Source organism: Aphelocoma coerulescens, chromosome 11 (genome assembly GCF_041296385.1).
Source record: "Aphelocoma coerulescens isolate FSJ_1873_10779 chromosome 11, UR_Acoe_1.0, whole genome shotgun sequence".
NCBI lineage: Eukaryota > Metazoa > Chordata > Aves > Passeriformes > Corvidae > Aphelocoma > Aphelocoma coerulescens.
The window spans coordinates 5,008,441-5,026,722 of record NC_091025.1 but is presented as its reverse complement, the minus strand read 5'-3'; the positions used below and the strand labels follow the sequence as shown (position 1 = coordinate 5,026,722).

At 38.4% G+C, this 18,282-nt stretch overlaps 1 protein-coding gene across 1 annotated transcript in view; it reads left to right on the top strand.

The window, feature by feature from the left end:
* CDYL2 (chromodomain Y like 2) overlaps positions 1-9,884 on the top strand; it is a 60,107-nt gene extending 50,223 nt beyond the window's left edge. The window contains exons 5-7 of the mRNA XM_069026975.1: positions 2,195-2,405; positions 3,114-3,257; positions 5,377-9,884. Of these exons, the coding sequence (XP_068883076.1) occupies positions 2,195-2,405; positions 3,114-3,257; positions 5,377-5,535 (514 nt within the window). The 3' untranslated portion in view covers positions 5,536-9,884. The remainder of the gene's footprint in view (positions 1-2,194; positions 2,406-3,113; positions 3,258-5,376) is intronic.
* The last annotated feature ends 8,398 nt before the right edge of the window (positions 9,885-18,282 follow it).

Below are 18,282 nucleotides of genomic sequence, written 5' to 3'. Positions count from 1 at the left end.
CAATTATCTTGTAGCCCAGAAACTCCATGTGTGAACTTATAGTTTGGAGACATGGAAACGTGCCAGGTTCAGGGTAGAGAGGTGACCCAACGCACCAAACAGGAAACAAAGATAAATGTAGTGCTGGTCACTGCAGCTTCTGGAGACCAAAGGCAGGCATTTGCTCCCCTCATAATCTCCCAATATTGTAGCCTTCCACTCCATCCTATATGTAGCATGTTGCACACCATCTGTTTTACCATCATCTGTGCTCCCCATTCTTCCCTCATGACAGAGGTTTGCTGTACCCTCTCAATGTTATCTTCCACTCTCTCCCCATCTCCAGGTCCTCCCTTCCTTGCTCACTCATATGAAGACTCCTTTCAACCTTTCCCCTCCATTAACATGTTCTGCTTTGTTCTTCCTCCACATTATCTGTTTCCTCTCCACATCCCTAATTGCTTTTCCATATTCACTTCCAGTCCTGTTTATCACCATGATTCCTGCTTTTCTCCACAACACTGTTTTTATCTGCCTCCACATAGTCCTCAGATTTACTGCCACCATTTATCCTTAGTTTGCTTTCCTTTTACCTATCATTCAGCACATCCCTTTTCCTAACTGGGGTCCTACCTGGAAGGCTTACATAACAACTGAGGTTCTCAAAATCCTGGAATTAATGAGGTGCAATGATCCACAGTCACTATTCAGTCATAAACTACCAAAGAAATAATGAGATAAGGGAACAGCATTGTTTCTGCAATGAAAATAAACCACAACTCTCCTTAACTCTGCTCTCCTCTAGACAGAAACAGTCTTGAACAGACAAAAACAATGTTCTTTATTTCACTCTCTTTGTCTTGACAGTGATCTCCTGATTTATTACTGTGAACAGAGCTGCATCAATTCTCTATTTTCCCATGGTCAAAAATTAACTCCTTATTAGAGGACTTGAAAACCAGACTGTATTAATTGAAAATTTAAAGCTGGGTCATCTCAGACTCTTTGTCCTCATTTAAAATACAGCCAGTGCCCCTGCGCTTCTGCCCACCTGCCACATGGGCTCTCTAACCTGCAGGGCCCACCTGTGCTCAGGTACAGAGGCCCGGATCCTTTTGGCCTCAGTGGGAGAGCAGCAACTCATCAAAGGGCACATTGACAAAATTTTCTTTCCTAAAATCTGTCAGCAAAGATGCACTCTGGATCTAATAAATACCCAGTGCAGGGACAGAATCTCCTCCTTGCTTGGAATTTGATTTATCCATGTATATTTTCTAAAGTAACTGAGAATCTCGTTTTCCTCCATATACCTGCTGTGCACTGAGCTGCTGGAGCCCATAATTTGCCCACAATTACACTCTTGCTTTTCTTTTAATTGGTGTAAAGGCTGTTCCATTCAACAGATGTCTTTCCACAGTTGCTGGTAGGTAACTTATTCAAAAGATCTCCTCATTGCACAGAATTTAACATATTCCAGTTCATTCATCCAGATAAATCTGATGGCATTTAACTTCCCCATTATTTCTCATCACATTTACTGGGGTAGTCAGGCAAGGGCATCTGCTTTCTAATGGCTTTGCTGAAGACTTCTGCAATGAAGACCCAACAGATCACTTGCCCTGTTCAGACATTTCTCTCTGTGACTCCCCTTTGCACATCTTGTTCTTTCTGCTGGTGTGACATAAACATTGACAATCTCCCAATCCTCTGATGGGACTTGCAGTAACCTTTGACACAGAATCTTAAGAGAACTTCTTGAAAAAAATAACTATTCAGTGATCCACCTATGACTGTCCTGTCTTTCACACTGTAATATTTCATCGGTAGCCAAACCGGGTCCATCCCAGCCAACGGTGGAGCAAACCAAGAAGTGTCGTGTGTACAAACTCAGGAGCTACTGGTCCAGAAGTAAAACTAAACCCAACCAAACCTTTCTGCAAAAAGTACAACACTCAGTGCAATCCACTTAATCAGGTCATATATAACATACACAAAACTATACAATAGCCCAGGTACTCAGAAAGATTAAATAACTAAAAATAAGCAAACTTTTCCATGTGCAAACTAGAAAGTATCTTGCAGTTCTGACCTCATAAAACTGGGCATTTGTTGTGTTCTTCTGTGGTTCTAATTTGTTTTCAGATTAAGTACTTTAAACTTGGGTATTTATGTATTACTTCTGTATTCAAGACCTTTCTTTTATTTTTTATTTTAGGGATTTTGTAAAAGCTTTTATTCAGTTTAAGAAGCCAATTGTGGTTGCTATCAACGGCCCTGCTCTGGGGTTAGGAGCTTCTATTTTACCACTCTGTGATATCGTTTGGGCAAGTGAGAAGGCTTGGTTTCAGACACCATATGCAACAATCCGACTCACTCCAGCTGGCTGCTCATCATACACATTCCCACAAATTCTGGGTGTTGCACTGGTAAGGTTTCCCACCTCAAATTGCTGAAGAACCTTTCATAAATTCCTGTTCTTCTTTCTCTCTTTAAAAAGTAAACAATTTTCTTAATTGTCTTTAATGGAAATCTGTGGAAAGTTCATCTAATCACTACCAACTTCTTATCACAAAATAAGCTCAGAATTCAATATACAACACCTGCTGTACACAAGAAAGATTGGACACAGGTTAAAAAAGCAAAGATTGTCAACATCATGGTAGAAAAGTGAAGAAATACATTAGCAGAATAACCTTGCAGAGTAGTTGTCTGCATTGTGTTAGGGGTGGGCAGAAATACAGCCAGATGCAGCTCTCTGCTCTTTAAAGATAATCCACAATGATTCCAGTAAGACTGCTTAGCTTTTACCAGTATAATAAATCAGAATTTGCCCCACAAATATTTCCTACTGGATTCCATGTCTCTCGACACAGTATCACTGACAGTTACTCCTGTAAGATCAGCAATAGAGATTCACCATGCATGCCAGCACATTTCTTTTAAATGAAACCCATGCTGTGCTCTGGCCACCTGCACAATCCTTAAATAGCTACTGAAACTCCTTTTAAAGTATTTTGCAGTATGGAAAGATACAGAAGAACATTTGTAATTTAATCATAAAAACAGCAGGCAAGTATGAGAAAAATTTTAAGGGAATTATAACCCAAGATTACCAGAATCTTTTGATTTCACAGGCAAATGAAATGTTGTTCTGTGGGAGAAAGCTGACAGCACAGGAAGCCTGCAGCAGAGGACTGGTGTCACAAGTATTTTGGCCAACAACATTTAGCCAAGAAGTGATGCTACGAGTGAAAGAGATGGCATCCTGCAGTGCAGTGGTAAGAAATCAAACTCCTTCATTAAATGGCATTTCATGGAGGTAAGGTGTGCTCCCAAGGCTCGTCATGTGTGGGCCCTCACTTTCCACAACCACACCTGTGAAAGAAGGCTGACATCAGGAAACCTGGATAGGGATCAGTGAGGTTGTGTGGTTCCTCATTTTTCAGGTACAGGGTGGGTTATTTTCTTTCCCCATCTTTACATTTATTCAATATGAGTGGCACCTCCTTGCCCCAGATTTTGAAAGGGGATTTTAGGACAGGTTTCCTTCATGAAGGTGTAACAGTCTGGAACTATACAACTGTACTGGGAAACCTCTGTAGGGCCCGTAAGAAAACAGATTTGCCTTTCAGTTTGTCCTGGCCTACCATGTTTCAGCTGAGTCTGCCTTCTTTTCTGCACCTGCACAGTTCCTGCTGCTGCAGAATGTTCTACACAGCACCCCAGAAGGGTAGGATAGTGCCAGCTAAGCTCTGCTGTGAAGGAGAGGTGAGATCCAGACAAGAGGGATTTGAACACAGTCTGGTCACAGTGTATTATAACTTTCCTTTTGCATACACAACAGTTGAAAGAAAATCCTTTCCTATCTTTACTTCCTAGGGGTTTTTCCCTTCAGGCAGATATACTCCTATTCTGGGCGTATCCTTGTTTAAAAAACATGCAGTGAAGAAAGTGATACTGGCTGCAATAAAACTGCAGTAATTAAAGTGAAAATTGTTATCGTTTCTTGCTATATTTCCTATGCCTGAAACTGTCTCAGCATCCCTCAGTTTCATTTAAAAGATCTGCTGTAAAAGGAGGTAGAGACACAAGAGATTTTTAATTAAACAAAGTGTAGATTAGATCTCACAGAAGACATTGAGAATGAAACTCTCTGGAAATGTAGCAGAATTTTATTTGATGATGCTGATATAACATGTATTATTTGAGTTGGGAAAACCTCTGGGCCTTACTGTGAAATCTTCCTTCCCTCACTGCTATTGGCTGTCCATGAAATTTTCTCAAGACCCTTTAGGAAGACTGCTGCTGACTTGTGGACAAAGATGAACCTCCAAAGACTTGTTCCCAAACAAACCACAAAAAATACACAGGTCCCTTGATTTGCAATTAACATAATTTACTTGAGTTAAAGACAAATACTACTTTGCAATAGCAGTGTTGAAACCTGCAACAGGGAGGAACTGGGCTTATCATGAAGGTGTTGACAAAGCTGAGTGAAAAGAATGCACCTCCCTTCCCACAGAACACTGTATTAGTTATATTAAATCTTCTGTCAGAAAATCAGTAATGTAGGAATTATTAATAGGTTTGTTTGACTAGTTGAGTTCCTTGTGAGATACATACTGGTGTTGTATATTTCAAAATTAATTTTAAAGGAATCAACCTCACTGTGTTTAAACATGGGTCTTGGAAAAATGAGCTGAACTATGGGAGCAACCATGGACATGCAGTTCATGCCGTTTAGAACTTGCTGCAATTACTAAAGGCTTGAGATTGCACATTCTCTTGCAAAGATCTCAGGTGATTTGTTGTATCTGCCAAGTAAATCTAACTCCAGAACACAGTCAGAGAGTGCTTGTTTTGCTCAGCACCATTCTTTTATAAAATATTTCACTTTTATAAAAATGTAAGTAAATAGGCTTTAAAAGGGTTTTGCAGTAAAGGCCCTTTCTTATTTTCTGTTTTGATAAGGAAATAATACATGAGGGAAAATTGTTAAAGATGATGGACATCCACATTTGGGTTTCCAACATGTCTAACCTTAAAGGCCCCCTTCCAGAAAACAGGTAGCCAGTATATTGTGCCTCACACATTTTCATTTCAATGTGAGGGAGGTCAGCTCCTTCTTGTGCTTCATGGCAGACCTTCAATTAATCTAAAGTACTTCAGAATCCCTCATTCTTTAAAATCCTGGCACTAACCCATCAACCTCAATTCTTAAAGATGCTGACTATCAGCAAGTGGAGTTGTGGCTATAAATCAATTGTAATTTCTGGGCCCAAAGGAGTTATTTAGATTGTAAAATAGAGTCAGTAGTCTAAAAATGCTGTTCACGCCATTACCCATAGCAATTTTCTCAGATTCAAAATAAAATACTGAGTCGTATTTTGACTTTAGGTATTGGAAGAGTCCAAATGTCTCGTGCGGAGCTTCCTGAAATCTGGACTTGAAGATGTGAACGAGAAAGAGTGTCAGATGTTAAAACAGCTGTGGAGTTCTTCCAAAGGACTGGATTCATTATTCAGCTACTTGCAAGACAAAATTTATGAAGTCTGATGTCTTGGCCTAACTTAAAGAGAAATTGCTCCAGTTGTGACCAGAGTCAGGACATGACTGTGTTTGAGAAGCAGAGGCAATGCATCAGTGAGGAATTTGTGACAGTGATCCCAATGCCTGTGGCTGTGTGGATTTCCTTGTGAGCTACACAGCTGCTTGCAGCCGGTTTGATTTTGTGTAACCGAGACGTGGGCAGGCGTTCAGTGCACATAACCTGTGCAGAGGCTGCATCTTTCACATTGCTCATCCACATCCAACTCTACATTCCATGTGCTGAGAAGCACCACTGAGGCCCAGCAAGGCTCACCCACCTGTAAGGGTTTATTTTGTCTGTCCTTCTTAACTTATTCTTGCTGTTGCAGCACATCTGGGCTGACACAGAGGGCTCAGTCTAAAATCCGGGTCAGCACGACCTTTCGTAGACCCAAAAACCATACATTAGAAATATGTTAATTATTTTTTCTAAGTTCTAACAGTTTAATGGAAAAATCTGATAATTTATATGTATAATATGTAAAGTTAGTTTACAAAAACAACTAGAATTTTTTCTTTGTTGAAGTTTATTTAACTTATTTATTTTGTGTTCATATTCAGCTGTTTATTGATCACAGATCTTATTTTCATATTTCCCTTGAATGAATTAATAACATCACATGAGAATGCAAACACAATTTTAGCAGCAAACTGAGTCGAAAAATAAAGAATATACAGAAAACCCACAGAATGTTGTGGGAAGCAAACAAAACAGCCACGTGCATGCTCCTCTATGTGTGAAATTGTACAAAAAATGTATGAAACATTCATTTGCCAGGGTTAAGAGAAAAAAAGTGGATTCTGACACAGTGAGTCCCCCTTAAGTCTCTCTTCACTTTCTGCCTTCTTGAGGAGCACTGAAGGGCTCGCCAACCAGATGCTTTATTTAAGTTTACTATATTCCTGTTAGCCGGATATCAGTAACAGGGTGAGTGGTGCCGTTCCGTGGCATCGTACTGTTTTTCAGGTTTAAACACCCCTTTTGGTCTGAAGTCTAAAAGCAAATCCTTATGAGCCTTAGTCTAGTTGCCTGATTCCTCAGGTGTGAGATAATTTCTGCTATGGAGGCCTTTGGGTGTGGGCCAGCAGTTTATACAAGGTGCTAGGCATTGAACTAAGTGGGGGCAGAGGTTTTGTTTTGCTTTTCCCAGCTCTCCACATCTGGCCACCCCACCACCTGTTACAAGAACTTATGGCTATCCATAAAAGCAGTCCACAATAAACAAGAAAAATCCAATCTGCTCTTTTCGAATGTGATCCTAGTACTGTTCAGTGACACTGACTGACTTCTGAACACTGGATCTCTCTCAGTTCTTTCCTGCTATGGGCAGTTCATGTGGAAAGGACAGGAGCATGCTCTGAGACTTCACCTGCCATTATAGTACGCCCAAATTGAAACCTCTTGAAGCAGAAGCTTTGCACATTTGTTTGCTTTGTAATTTGTGCACTTGCTCTTCATCCTTGAGCGCAGTGACTTATTATGGTTTAAACCTCTGCAAATGAGGCTGCTCAGCTTTCTCCCTCTTAGTATTTCCATAGAGTTTCAACAAAGCCTTTGTAAAGTTAATGAACAGGTGATTACAGTACACAGTAGCCTTCAACACATTCATGTAACATTTCATTTTCCACAAATAATTAGAAGTGCTGTTTATGCCCTAATTGTACCATTGAATTTTAAGGAAATCATTACCCTAAATGCAGAAGTTCTCATGGAAATTCTTCATTAAAAAGATCTGGCTTCTAATTAGCCAGTTTAAAATGTTTTTTAAAAGAAACTTATCAAAACCATTAGCTTATTTTAAAATGACTGAAAGAGAACTCTTTCAATAACTATTTGAAGTGATGGATGCACCACTTGTTTTATACCAACACTTGCTTTTGTCTACGACCTGCCAGCAGTGCCGCAGGGCGCGTTGGATCAAGGCCCCGGCATGGCAGGTACACACGGAGTCACCTGGAAAAAGAGGGATCACCCAAGTGAAAACCACTCTCACACACACACACACACGTTTGCACAATCAGGCCTCCAGCATATACCTTCAGAAAAAGAGAAAAAAGGCAATGGAAAGTACCACGATTCCTCAATTTCCTTTATTTCCTTTATTCCCGTCCAGAGAGCCATAAGTCCTAGTCATGTGTTAATAAGATATTAGGAAGTTTATTTCAATACTATGCTTAGTTTTTGTAGATAAATATAACAAGATTGCTCAGCAATGTGAAGGAATGCATTCCGAATGAGATTTGCAAACAGAGAAGAATTTTACGTTGTTGGATCTTTTAAACTGCACCATTTCATCTGAATTTTCAGATATCTGTATCTTAGCATTTTTTATGACAAAGGAATGGTTGAAATACATTTTCTATAATTATTTTTCCATTAAAGCAAGCGCTAACCATAGTTAACATTTTTAATTATTCATATCTATACAGTTACAATCTAGTTTTCATGGAATCTATTTTCCCTTCAAAAAAGAGTAATAACAATGTTGAAAGCTTCTTTTCCAGTATTTAAATATCAGAATCTGAATTTTTTCTTGTGTTTCTATCCTTACTAGGTATTCAGATATCTAGATGTACTGTACATATTAGTCTGGGTACCTTTACTAATATTCACAGTATTTAAGATTAAAAATGCAATTTGTTGTTTGAGTATGTTATTTTATTCTTGTGTAAATTGTTTTGTACAATCTTTAAAAATCTACAGTTTTGCATTTGTAGATATTAAAGGTAAGCAATTTATTTTGTGTTGTCCTGCATGTATATTTTTGCTGTAGATAAGTGTTGCTTAGTTTACTATTTCAGTACATTTCTGTTTAAATAAATAAGCTTACAAACTTTAATACAGTATATATTTTCAAAATATAAACTTTTATATTTCTGTGGTAGGTTAGGGTATGCGTTTTAGGCAATCTTTTTCACTACTATGAACTGTTCTTTTAATCTATAATATAATGGTTTTGTGCCAATAGTTTTTCATTAGAATGAAATGCTCTTTTAATGCTAGGGATGAACAGACAATTTTGGTTGGGGTTTGTTTTATTTTTGGTTTTGGGTTTTTTAATTATTTTGCCAGCCTTTACAGTTTTAAATATAATTTATAAATGTTTTGCATTTGTGAATAAGCCTTACCATTAGGTACAAGAAATCTTTAAAGCTGCATAATTGCTTATGTAGCACTAAGGACTTCCCCAAATAATTGCTGTAAGAAAGTTAGCAAATCAGAGTACAGGGCCTTAAGTTTTTCTTGTGAAAAGGATAATACGGGTTGTTTCTTTTGAACAACATAGGTAGACTTGTCAGCATGGGCTTTGTTATATATAAACTGTGCATTTGTGCTCCCAACCATGGTAGTTTAATCTCAGGCTTTGTGTGGCTGGGTCTATAAAAGTCAAATCTGGCTAAAGCCAGCACTCTTTAGGAGACACTAAAGAAGTTTACATAAGAGACTTATAGACAATCTTATCATAGTACATTTGGGTACTCGGTATCCTCGATGTGTTATCTGTGTCTGCCCAATTAACCGTATGTTTTAAGCCATATTAAATCTCTTTACTGCTATTTTAAATACTACACTGAAAGTCATTCACTAGCTTGCTTGCTCACAGACAGGATTTCGAATTTTAGTGAATAAAAATATTATGCCTTCCATAAAAACAAAGGACCAAAGAATTGCATTATTCTAACAAAGCATTAGTTCCTTTGCCAGTGAACTAGTTTGACATTTGTACCGAAGATCAAATAGTCTCTTTCTGCTTCAAACACTGCGTTCTCATCCATGTCAGGTGTAAGGGGGAAAGATGTATCCACTGAGCTATTGGGAAAGGAGTGTTCAGCTGGGATGGCATGTCTATTGGTAAGGCTTATTACCAAACCTCTGAGATGAAGCAAAGAACCAAAAATTCACAAGTTATGTCAATGTAAATTTATTTTCAGAACTTGCACAAATAATTAATTGTAGAACTTTGCAAATTAGGCCCTTAAGTTATTTTGTCAGAATGCCATGGAACAGACTAAAACAGTTTCTAATATTTGTAATGATGAGTACATATTATAATATTATAAGGGTACAGGCACCCCTATATCACAGTGTTGTAAATATTTTCTGAAACTGGTACAGTACTGAGGGACTTGTATCTTCTGATATATCAAATATTGACTGTCTAGATCAAATTGTACACAATTTATTTGTTGATGGTCCTGTAACTAGTGTATGGACACATTTCTGGGTGCCTTAGAAGTTGTATTTTTCATGTGTGTTAATATGCAGTATTTATACATTGTGAGAAGCTGCTTTGAATAAAAACATTGAAACTTCATTTCAATGCAGTGATTTTCAGTTTTACATAATCAGAATGAACATGATAAGTGGTAGCCATTATATATGATAATGCTATTCATGGGCTCCTGCCTTTCCAAAGAGACCAGGCACACAGTGGGCTTTTCAAAAGAGATTTTTTTTTTAAATGGCAAAACCCAGGGCACTAAGACACACTGCAATAAGAACTCTCTGAAATCAATTATGATCCATTTCAATTACCATTTCTTGATCAAATCATAGAAAACCACCAAGAACTGTCTCACAAACACACTTCTAGGACACCTTCTCCACTGTTATCACTTCCACTATTTGCTATTGCACATCACCTAAAATATTCCTGCCCAGAACCAGCTGTTGCATGCAGGATTTTGGCTCCACATGAGGGAATTGGATTTTGAAGTGGTGTTTTCCAGGAAGGCCAAGATTCAGCCCAGCCCCAGCCTGGTGCAGGAGAAGGTGGATCAGCCTGTGGTCCCCCCACATGGCTCCAGACAACATTTCTGCCAGGGGCTCTGGTGTACCAGGGGATCCTTTGCCCATAGCGTCCATGAATGCTGTTTCCAATCACGTATCTCCCATGGTTAGAAGAGTAATTGTAAATTACTTCTGCCTGGGGCAGAAATGGAAGGATATTTTTACAGAGAGCCAGGGTTAGCCAACCTAGCTATACAACAAGGTCTGAAAAAATTACCTACACTTCATTTAAAGGAAGCAACTATGTTCTAGCAATTATATTGGTTGGCTTTAAACTGACAGACACTGTTAGTAAAAACTGTGGTCAGCTATTTGGAGCAGAGGATTGAGCAATTTAGTCTTGCTTCACTATCAACAAATCCAATTATTTATTACGGTGACTCTTGTCAGGAATTAACTTATTGTAGCTTCCACTGGACTGTGAGCAATGTGCACATGATGAACAGGGTGTCACACCTTCCCTGTCTAACAGTTTTATTGATAAGTTTGGTTTAGTTTTGACACAGATTGTTGACATGCGAATTTTATTTTAAATAACTCATTTTTAAAAGAAAGCAAAAATTCTTTAAAATTAAAAACTTCATCCAAATATTTGGGGGGGTTCAAGCTTTTTCAGATGTCATTCCTTGTTACAGCACATTAATATACAAATTAAATGGAAGAGGAACATGTTAAGTAGATATAAAGAATTAATTGCATGTTTTAAAAGAACAAGAAGGTATTAATCCCAATTAAGATATAAAAACAGGTCAAAGCTCTACATACACTAAGATGTACCACTTCTCATTTTGAATAACAGAAATAATACTGCATATGGCAAGAACAAGGAGAGGTTCTGAAAGCAAATGAAAGCATGTGAAAAAAAGCAGACAATTTTAAACATTGGGGGAGTTCAAAGCAAAACAATTGTCAGAAGTTGGACTAGGGGACAGTTTGCTTGCAAAGAAAGAAGTCAGGTTTGATTCTGGACATATTGACTTCAGGAATTCACCTCTCCTTGGGTGTCTTATTTGTCATGAAACCGCCTCAGAAGAAAAATTTAATCAAACATAATGCATCTCTTCACAACTCTGACTTAACCTCAAAACCAATCTCCAGTCATAGCATGGAGAGTTTCAGATTACTAAGAAAGCCAGACTAAAAACCCCCTGTAGAATTCAAACCATTTGAACTGTGTTAGCACCACTTTGCTTTAATTTATACTCTTTCCTTGGTTTCACAAATTTACTCATTACAGATATATAATAAAAATAGAACTGTTAAAAACTTTTTAAAATTCCAATTATTAAGTCCATCTGGTGTTACTCAGTAATTTTCATCTGGAACAGTTAAGAGTACTATGGGAGAAAGAAGGCAGTTTTCATTTTGAGAAATTGAAACCTTTTGTATTTAGTAACTTTAAAAATTCTATGTTAAACTCTATCACCTTTCCTTATCACTTCCTGACACTGGTGTCACTTGAACAAACCCCATGATTCTAAGTCAAGAGCCACCAGCATCAGTTGAGATCCTCCTCTTGACTTCGCTTGCTTCTAGATAAACCCAGTGGCTGACAGATACCACAGCAAACTCCTTCACAGTAATAGTACAGGAATATCTTGTAGCCATCTCTTCAAAAGATAAAGTGCTCTGATGAGAAATACATAATTAGCATTGGAGGAAGGGTTCCATTAGTTCAAAATTTAACAGCAGTGTCTATGAAGTCTTGTATAAATTTCAACATTTACAGTGTTATTGCTGACTCCTGTTAGTAAAAAGTCATGCCCTGCTGTGTTTTAATGTTCCTCAACCCTTCAGTCACATTTATCAATTTGAATTCTGGATGACTGTATAACACATCTGTGAAACTGATTTTATACATTGGTCATACACAGAAATATATTGGTGAACAACTGTAAAGAGAAAAGTGAAAATGCTCTTTGCAACCAGGAGTCATGTTTGAAACGAGGGCTGTTGAACTGCTGCTGCTTCCTAAGATGTGAGATAAAAAGCTGCCATCTAACATTGGAGTTTCTAGAATGAAAAATGATTTAAACACTAAGCAGCAATCTTGACTTGTTAGAATTGAGTTAATTACTATCATCTAGAAATAAGTTATTCACAGTCATCCAGAAATGTGTTTCTGATGTGTCTGTAAATAAGTACTACACTATCTATTACTCCAAAAAGATCAGCAATTTCCTACTGCTGTCCTTCCAGACGCCTGGTTTCTCCTTATGCTGCCCACCAGGCTCTGGGGTATTCACTTTCATTAAATGAATACAGGAATTCACATAAAACTCTTCCCATGCCTAATTATTCAACATCTGCATTATTTTAGCCTTGTTTATTTTGTGTGCATCTGTGGCAACTTTGTCAGGGGCTCAGACTCTGGCAAAAAATTCCTTTCAAATCTACTTTTTGCCCATTAGACTCAAAATGAGCACCAACTCCAAACTCCTGCTGGCTGCACTGCCAACGGATGCTCTTGCTCCAAGGGCAAAGGTCAGATTAGCAGCATCCTTCTGGTTGGACTGTGGGGTGCAGAGCTGGTGACTGCTTGACTCGAATCCTCCCTTCATTTCTGAGAGCAAGCCCCAGACATGGTGCTGATAACACCCACCCCATCCCCAGCACTGGGATGTGCCTGCCTTCATCAGACCAGAAAAACAGCACATTTTATTCTTCATGTATTTACATGTAGCAGGATGAAGCAGACTTATTTTCCTGGATGCTAATGTGATGCCAGTTGGAAAGGAACAACCCAAAGCACATTAGACCTGGTAGGACTCACCTTCCATACATGCCTGTATGTAGTTAGAACACAAAGACACTGTCTCCTTCTAAATGACGCTTTTTAAAGAAATGCTTTTCGTCTGAAAAGATATTAAAATATTAAAACTGAGCTTTAAAGGAACAGTCTGCAGTGTGGCTGATTTGAAAGGCTAAAACTTTTCCCAACCATTTCAAGTATGAGAAAATCCAACAGCTCTCCATTTGTGATTCAAGCACTTGGTAAACACACTCCACAACTGTACCATGGCTGTGTGCCAATGAAATGGTGAGTCAGCAGGCAGGGGAGGGAATCAAGTGTCAAGAATGCATTTAACCCTCACTCAGAGAACATTTTTCTTACCAAGAAAATGAAAGCACACCATAAAAATGCAAAAAATTACTGGAATTTTTTAACCACTAACACAGGCAACTCTCTCAATTTTCTTCCAACTTTACAGAATTTCTCAAATTTTAAATTAGGAAAAACACTTAAGAAAATAGCAAACAGTAAACTGACAAGAAAGAGGTTCATGAACGCGTATCAGTGCAGTCCTAAAATCCTTACTCTGACCAAAATCCCAGTGATAACCCTGGCAAGGCTGAGTGCCAAAGGGTTTCACGAGAGCATTAGAATTGATAATGTTTAATACTTGCATAGATATAAAAAGGAGTACATTTTCCTAATGAAAATACAGTTCAACTCATCTGTCCTATTCCCAAAGGAGTATCTGTGCACACTACTTTGCTACACAAGTGTTCTTGTGAGTGGTTGATGAAATCAAAAGATGTCATAAATAATTTTTAAATTAACCCCTTGTAAAAGGTTCCCCACTGAAGCATCACTGTGCATGATCACTCTAGGTACTCTATTCAGGATGGAAAAAGAGCATAAAAAGTGAGGATTAAAAAAAAAATTGAAAAGAGTACTCAGTCTTCCACCTGAAGATTTGAACACTCATTTACAAGGTTGTTAAACACTGCCAAACCTGAATGACAGGATTTTATACCTACTTTCTTACTCACTCTTCACAGGTGTAAATAACCACATTGGACACCTGTGGAGGAGGGAAAGGGGGGGGGGGGGGGGAGGCTCCAGTTATTACCTTCAGAGTCTTAGTTAAGGGTAATTATAGACCATCTGTGAATTTACAACTTGCCTCCATTAGGGAACAGATACAGTTTCCAGTTAAAGGCTGAGGACAGCCAGCTTTGCTGTCGTCACGCTGCTTGAGCCTACAAATGCCTACAAAATGGAGTTTTTTTACACATCTGGCCCCACTGACCTCCATGACCTGAGCCATCTCCTCCAGAAACTCAACTCACAGCCAGTATCATCTATTTACTGTTAGTCTGTCCTGCCCTGATTAGGCCTGGGCTGAGAAATGGCAGAGATAAGAATTAGTTTGTACAGACATCTAATGTGTCCAGGGTGGACATACAGTAAGCATCCCTTTACAGATCTATGAAAGTCTTTTCTCCCATCTAATGGCCCTAACAAAGCCTTAAGCCCAAAGTTTAGACAAAACCAACACCTATGGCATTAAGAGACAAGGCCTGACAAACCCTACCGGAGTGGTCAGAAAGACTTTCCCCCCGTCCTTCAGCCCTGTCTTTCTGCCAGATGTTAACAACTGCAGCAGGGGCTGCAGATTACACAGACACATCTGAACCAAAGGAGATAAATTTGAGCTGACCATGAGCTCAAATGGTTGACTAAAATCTAGGACAACTGAAACATGGCCATGTCCCACAGAAGAACACAGCAGCAGGAAGATTTTCACTTCAAACACCACATTCCCCTCCATGATCTTACAGACTGGAAATACAGAACTATGACTAAAGAATAACTTTATGAGGAACTGACATCACTCACTGTGAAGGATTCTGTCATGGGTTGCACTTGGCCTACACAACTGTGAGAAGAGAACCAAGTCCTGCAGAAGTCCAGTTTTGAAAGCAAATTCCCCCTGCATGCATCTTCTCCATCTGAGATTCCTAAAGAAAGAGGAAGGTAAAAGATTGTCAGTGTGCAGTATTAAGCTTGCAGTTTATGGAAGAAAATCACGACACATCTTTCTTGTATGCAGAAGGCTCTAAGTAATCTTCCATCATTATAGCAATACTAATTCCAAGAAATCCTGCAGAGCTCCAGAACTCCCTAGAGCACTATTTTATATACCCAGCACCCCTCCATCAAAAATGATCTTTAAAAAACCAAATTCACTTAAAAATAGGAAATTCTTTATCTTTTCTCCCAAACCCAAACACCTTTTTCGTTTTCTGCATGTACATCCCTGGGAAATGACAACATCTCCAGGTCATTCCATTCTACACTGCTTGGAATGTATGGAACACACCAGGAGAGTCAGAGACCAAAGGAAACGACACATGTAGTGACACTACAAGGCTAACACAATTGTTGATTTAGCAGCAGAAAAATCTGAACACTTTAGAGCTTGGCAGCTTGTTGTATGAAGGCTCTTCACCCAGAAAAGAATGTGAATTATTGCTGAGAATTTTATTTGTATAATTATCATTTTTATGTAGAAAGCATTAGCAGATACTGTTTTAAATAATTTCAGATACTCAGCACTAAGTAAGTGGCTCACTTTCAAGAACCAACCAAGAAAAAACATTCCACAAAATGTCATATATTCCTTCAAAAGGCAAGTTACATTTCACTAGCATGGATGCTTAAGTGGAATAAGTCTCAGTATGGGGACTGTTTTCAGCAATAGTTGTTAATTAAGTAGTAAAGTACTAATAAAATGTTTAGGCAGGTTGCATTTAAATAGCAGTATAATGATATGTAATTACTAAAAAGGAGTGCCAAAACCATTCTGCAACAGACCACATTCAGTTTTCATGCACTGTGCAAATCCATTTGAAAACAGAAAGGATTCCAATGTCCACTGTACAGTGGCCAGGGCACAGGCAAGCTCTGAAACTTATGCTCTCAGTCACAGAGGAGAACCTCTTACTTAAAATCACACTCTAAGATTCTCTCACAGAAGCTACAGAAATTAAAAGAAAATATTCTAAACACATACAGGAACAAATAAACACGCAGTAGCAGTGAGGCCAGCAGCTCTTTTGCAGGGTCATGATGAAAAACCACCAGGAAAACAAGCAAGAGCCTGTGAGGAAGGATAATACTCACAGACCTCACCACGGGGGACATAGCAGGAACCTGTCTGTGCAGGATGTATCTAAGGGTGCGGCATCCAACTCAAAAGTAAACTTGGTGGAAAATGTACCAAAATGTTCTGCTGCAGCAAGGTATGGGGAGATAAGTATAATTCTTCATGGGTAAGCAAAAAGTGCAGTAGGCAAAAGGAACTTGGCACAGCCAGGATGAACTTCAACCAAAAGAAAATGCAAATATTTAGAACTTAAAAATATGTCAGTGAAGATAAAGGCTCAGTGGAAAAAACACATACGGGTAAAGCTGAAATGCACAAAACTGCCACCATAGCAGAAACTATATAAAAATACTATAGAGACAAAAGTTTATATTTTAGATATAATTTATACCATTATCTCTAGAAGATAAAAACCAGTAACACCAACTACAGGGATATTTTGATTTTCTAACAACTCCTCTTGTGAAGACAGTAGTTCTCAAGTTGTGGTATAAATGCAGTAAGTAGCTGACAGTCTAGTAGGTCCCAAAATTGCTTACAGAATCTTTCTATTCTTTATAAATCTTTCTATTCCTCCATAATAGCCATTGGTGTATTTTAGACTAATCAATGACAAGCGGCTGCAAACATGGGCCCCTGTTCCAGAAGAGGTCCTGTTTGTTCTTAAATCAAATCTAAGTAGAATTCTTATAATTACTATGGTGACAAATAGTTTATAAATATACATAATTATTTTGAAAATTTCAATTTTACTGTCTGAGAAGCCAAAGCTTGGCAGGCCCTTCCAATTTAAATTATTTTATGATTTTCAAACTAACACAGTACATCTCTACACCACTGAAACCCCCTGACTTCCCAAGGCCAGAGTTGCACTTGTGTTTAAGGTAACCCATAGACTGACATCATGGCAGCAATGGGGCTCCTTCCACGTCAAAGACCAGGCATCTCCTTACGTGATTTTTTCAAAATTTGCATCAGTGGAAATTAGGCACCAAATCTACAATGCTGCTTTAAAAACCACTCTTTGTGTCTGCCCTGGCAAGATTTCAGTGTTTTGGCAAAGCCTTTGTTCACCTAGAACTGTGCCAATAATCCCTTTTAAAATACCAAAGTGCCTGCTGTTGTGAGCACTGCCTGACTCCAGGATGGCCAGTGAGCATGTGCTCAGTAATGAACCTTTCAGACAGTCAAATTCTTAACATGTCCATGTGCTTAAAAACATTCTTTCTTGATCACAAACCTTCGTATCACCTTTCAAAAAACAGAGGTAGGCTGAGATACTGGATTTGCAGAGATTTGGATTATTTTTGCCTCTGTATTACTTGCAGACAATCTACAAAAACACTAAATCATTGGTCTGGTTTTTTTTAATTAAAGCAGCTGACCACAGGTTATATGCATGAAAATAACTATCTCTTTAAAACAGGAGGAAGGTCTTGTTCATTTGACAAGAATGATTCATTTTTTAGAGATTCAAATCTTACAACTAGAAAAATAGGTCATCTTCAACTGATATAAAAAGAATTATAACCAAGCAAGTACAAAAAGCTAAACCCACATGCTTGGGGTGAGGTTCTCACCCTGTAAGTCAACTAATGCTCTAAAATGTTCTCATTTCTATTCTGAAAGAACTCCCAATTTTCCCTGTGTAAAATCTGTGCTTTGAACATTAAGAAAGATGACATTTATATTAAGGGAGTAAGATTTTCAGCAGGTTAATGTTCTACTTTGTGAACAGATTACCAAGAAAGAACCTTCCCTTGTTATAAAAGGCATTTCTGTTCTTTGGATTCAGAAAGCTGATTTCACCATGTAACTGAGTCATCAAGGAAACTGCTGAGCGGCACCAGCCAAGAAATAAAGATCAGGTTTCATCTACTGCTGCTCGATTCTGCACCTTTTTTTTGCTCAAACCCATTTGTACACAGACACTTCAATCTCTTCAGAACTCCCCTTGTACAGCAGTTTGGTTTCCAGATATGATAATCCACAAAGTGACACTGCCAAAGCAGAACAGGAACTTCA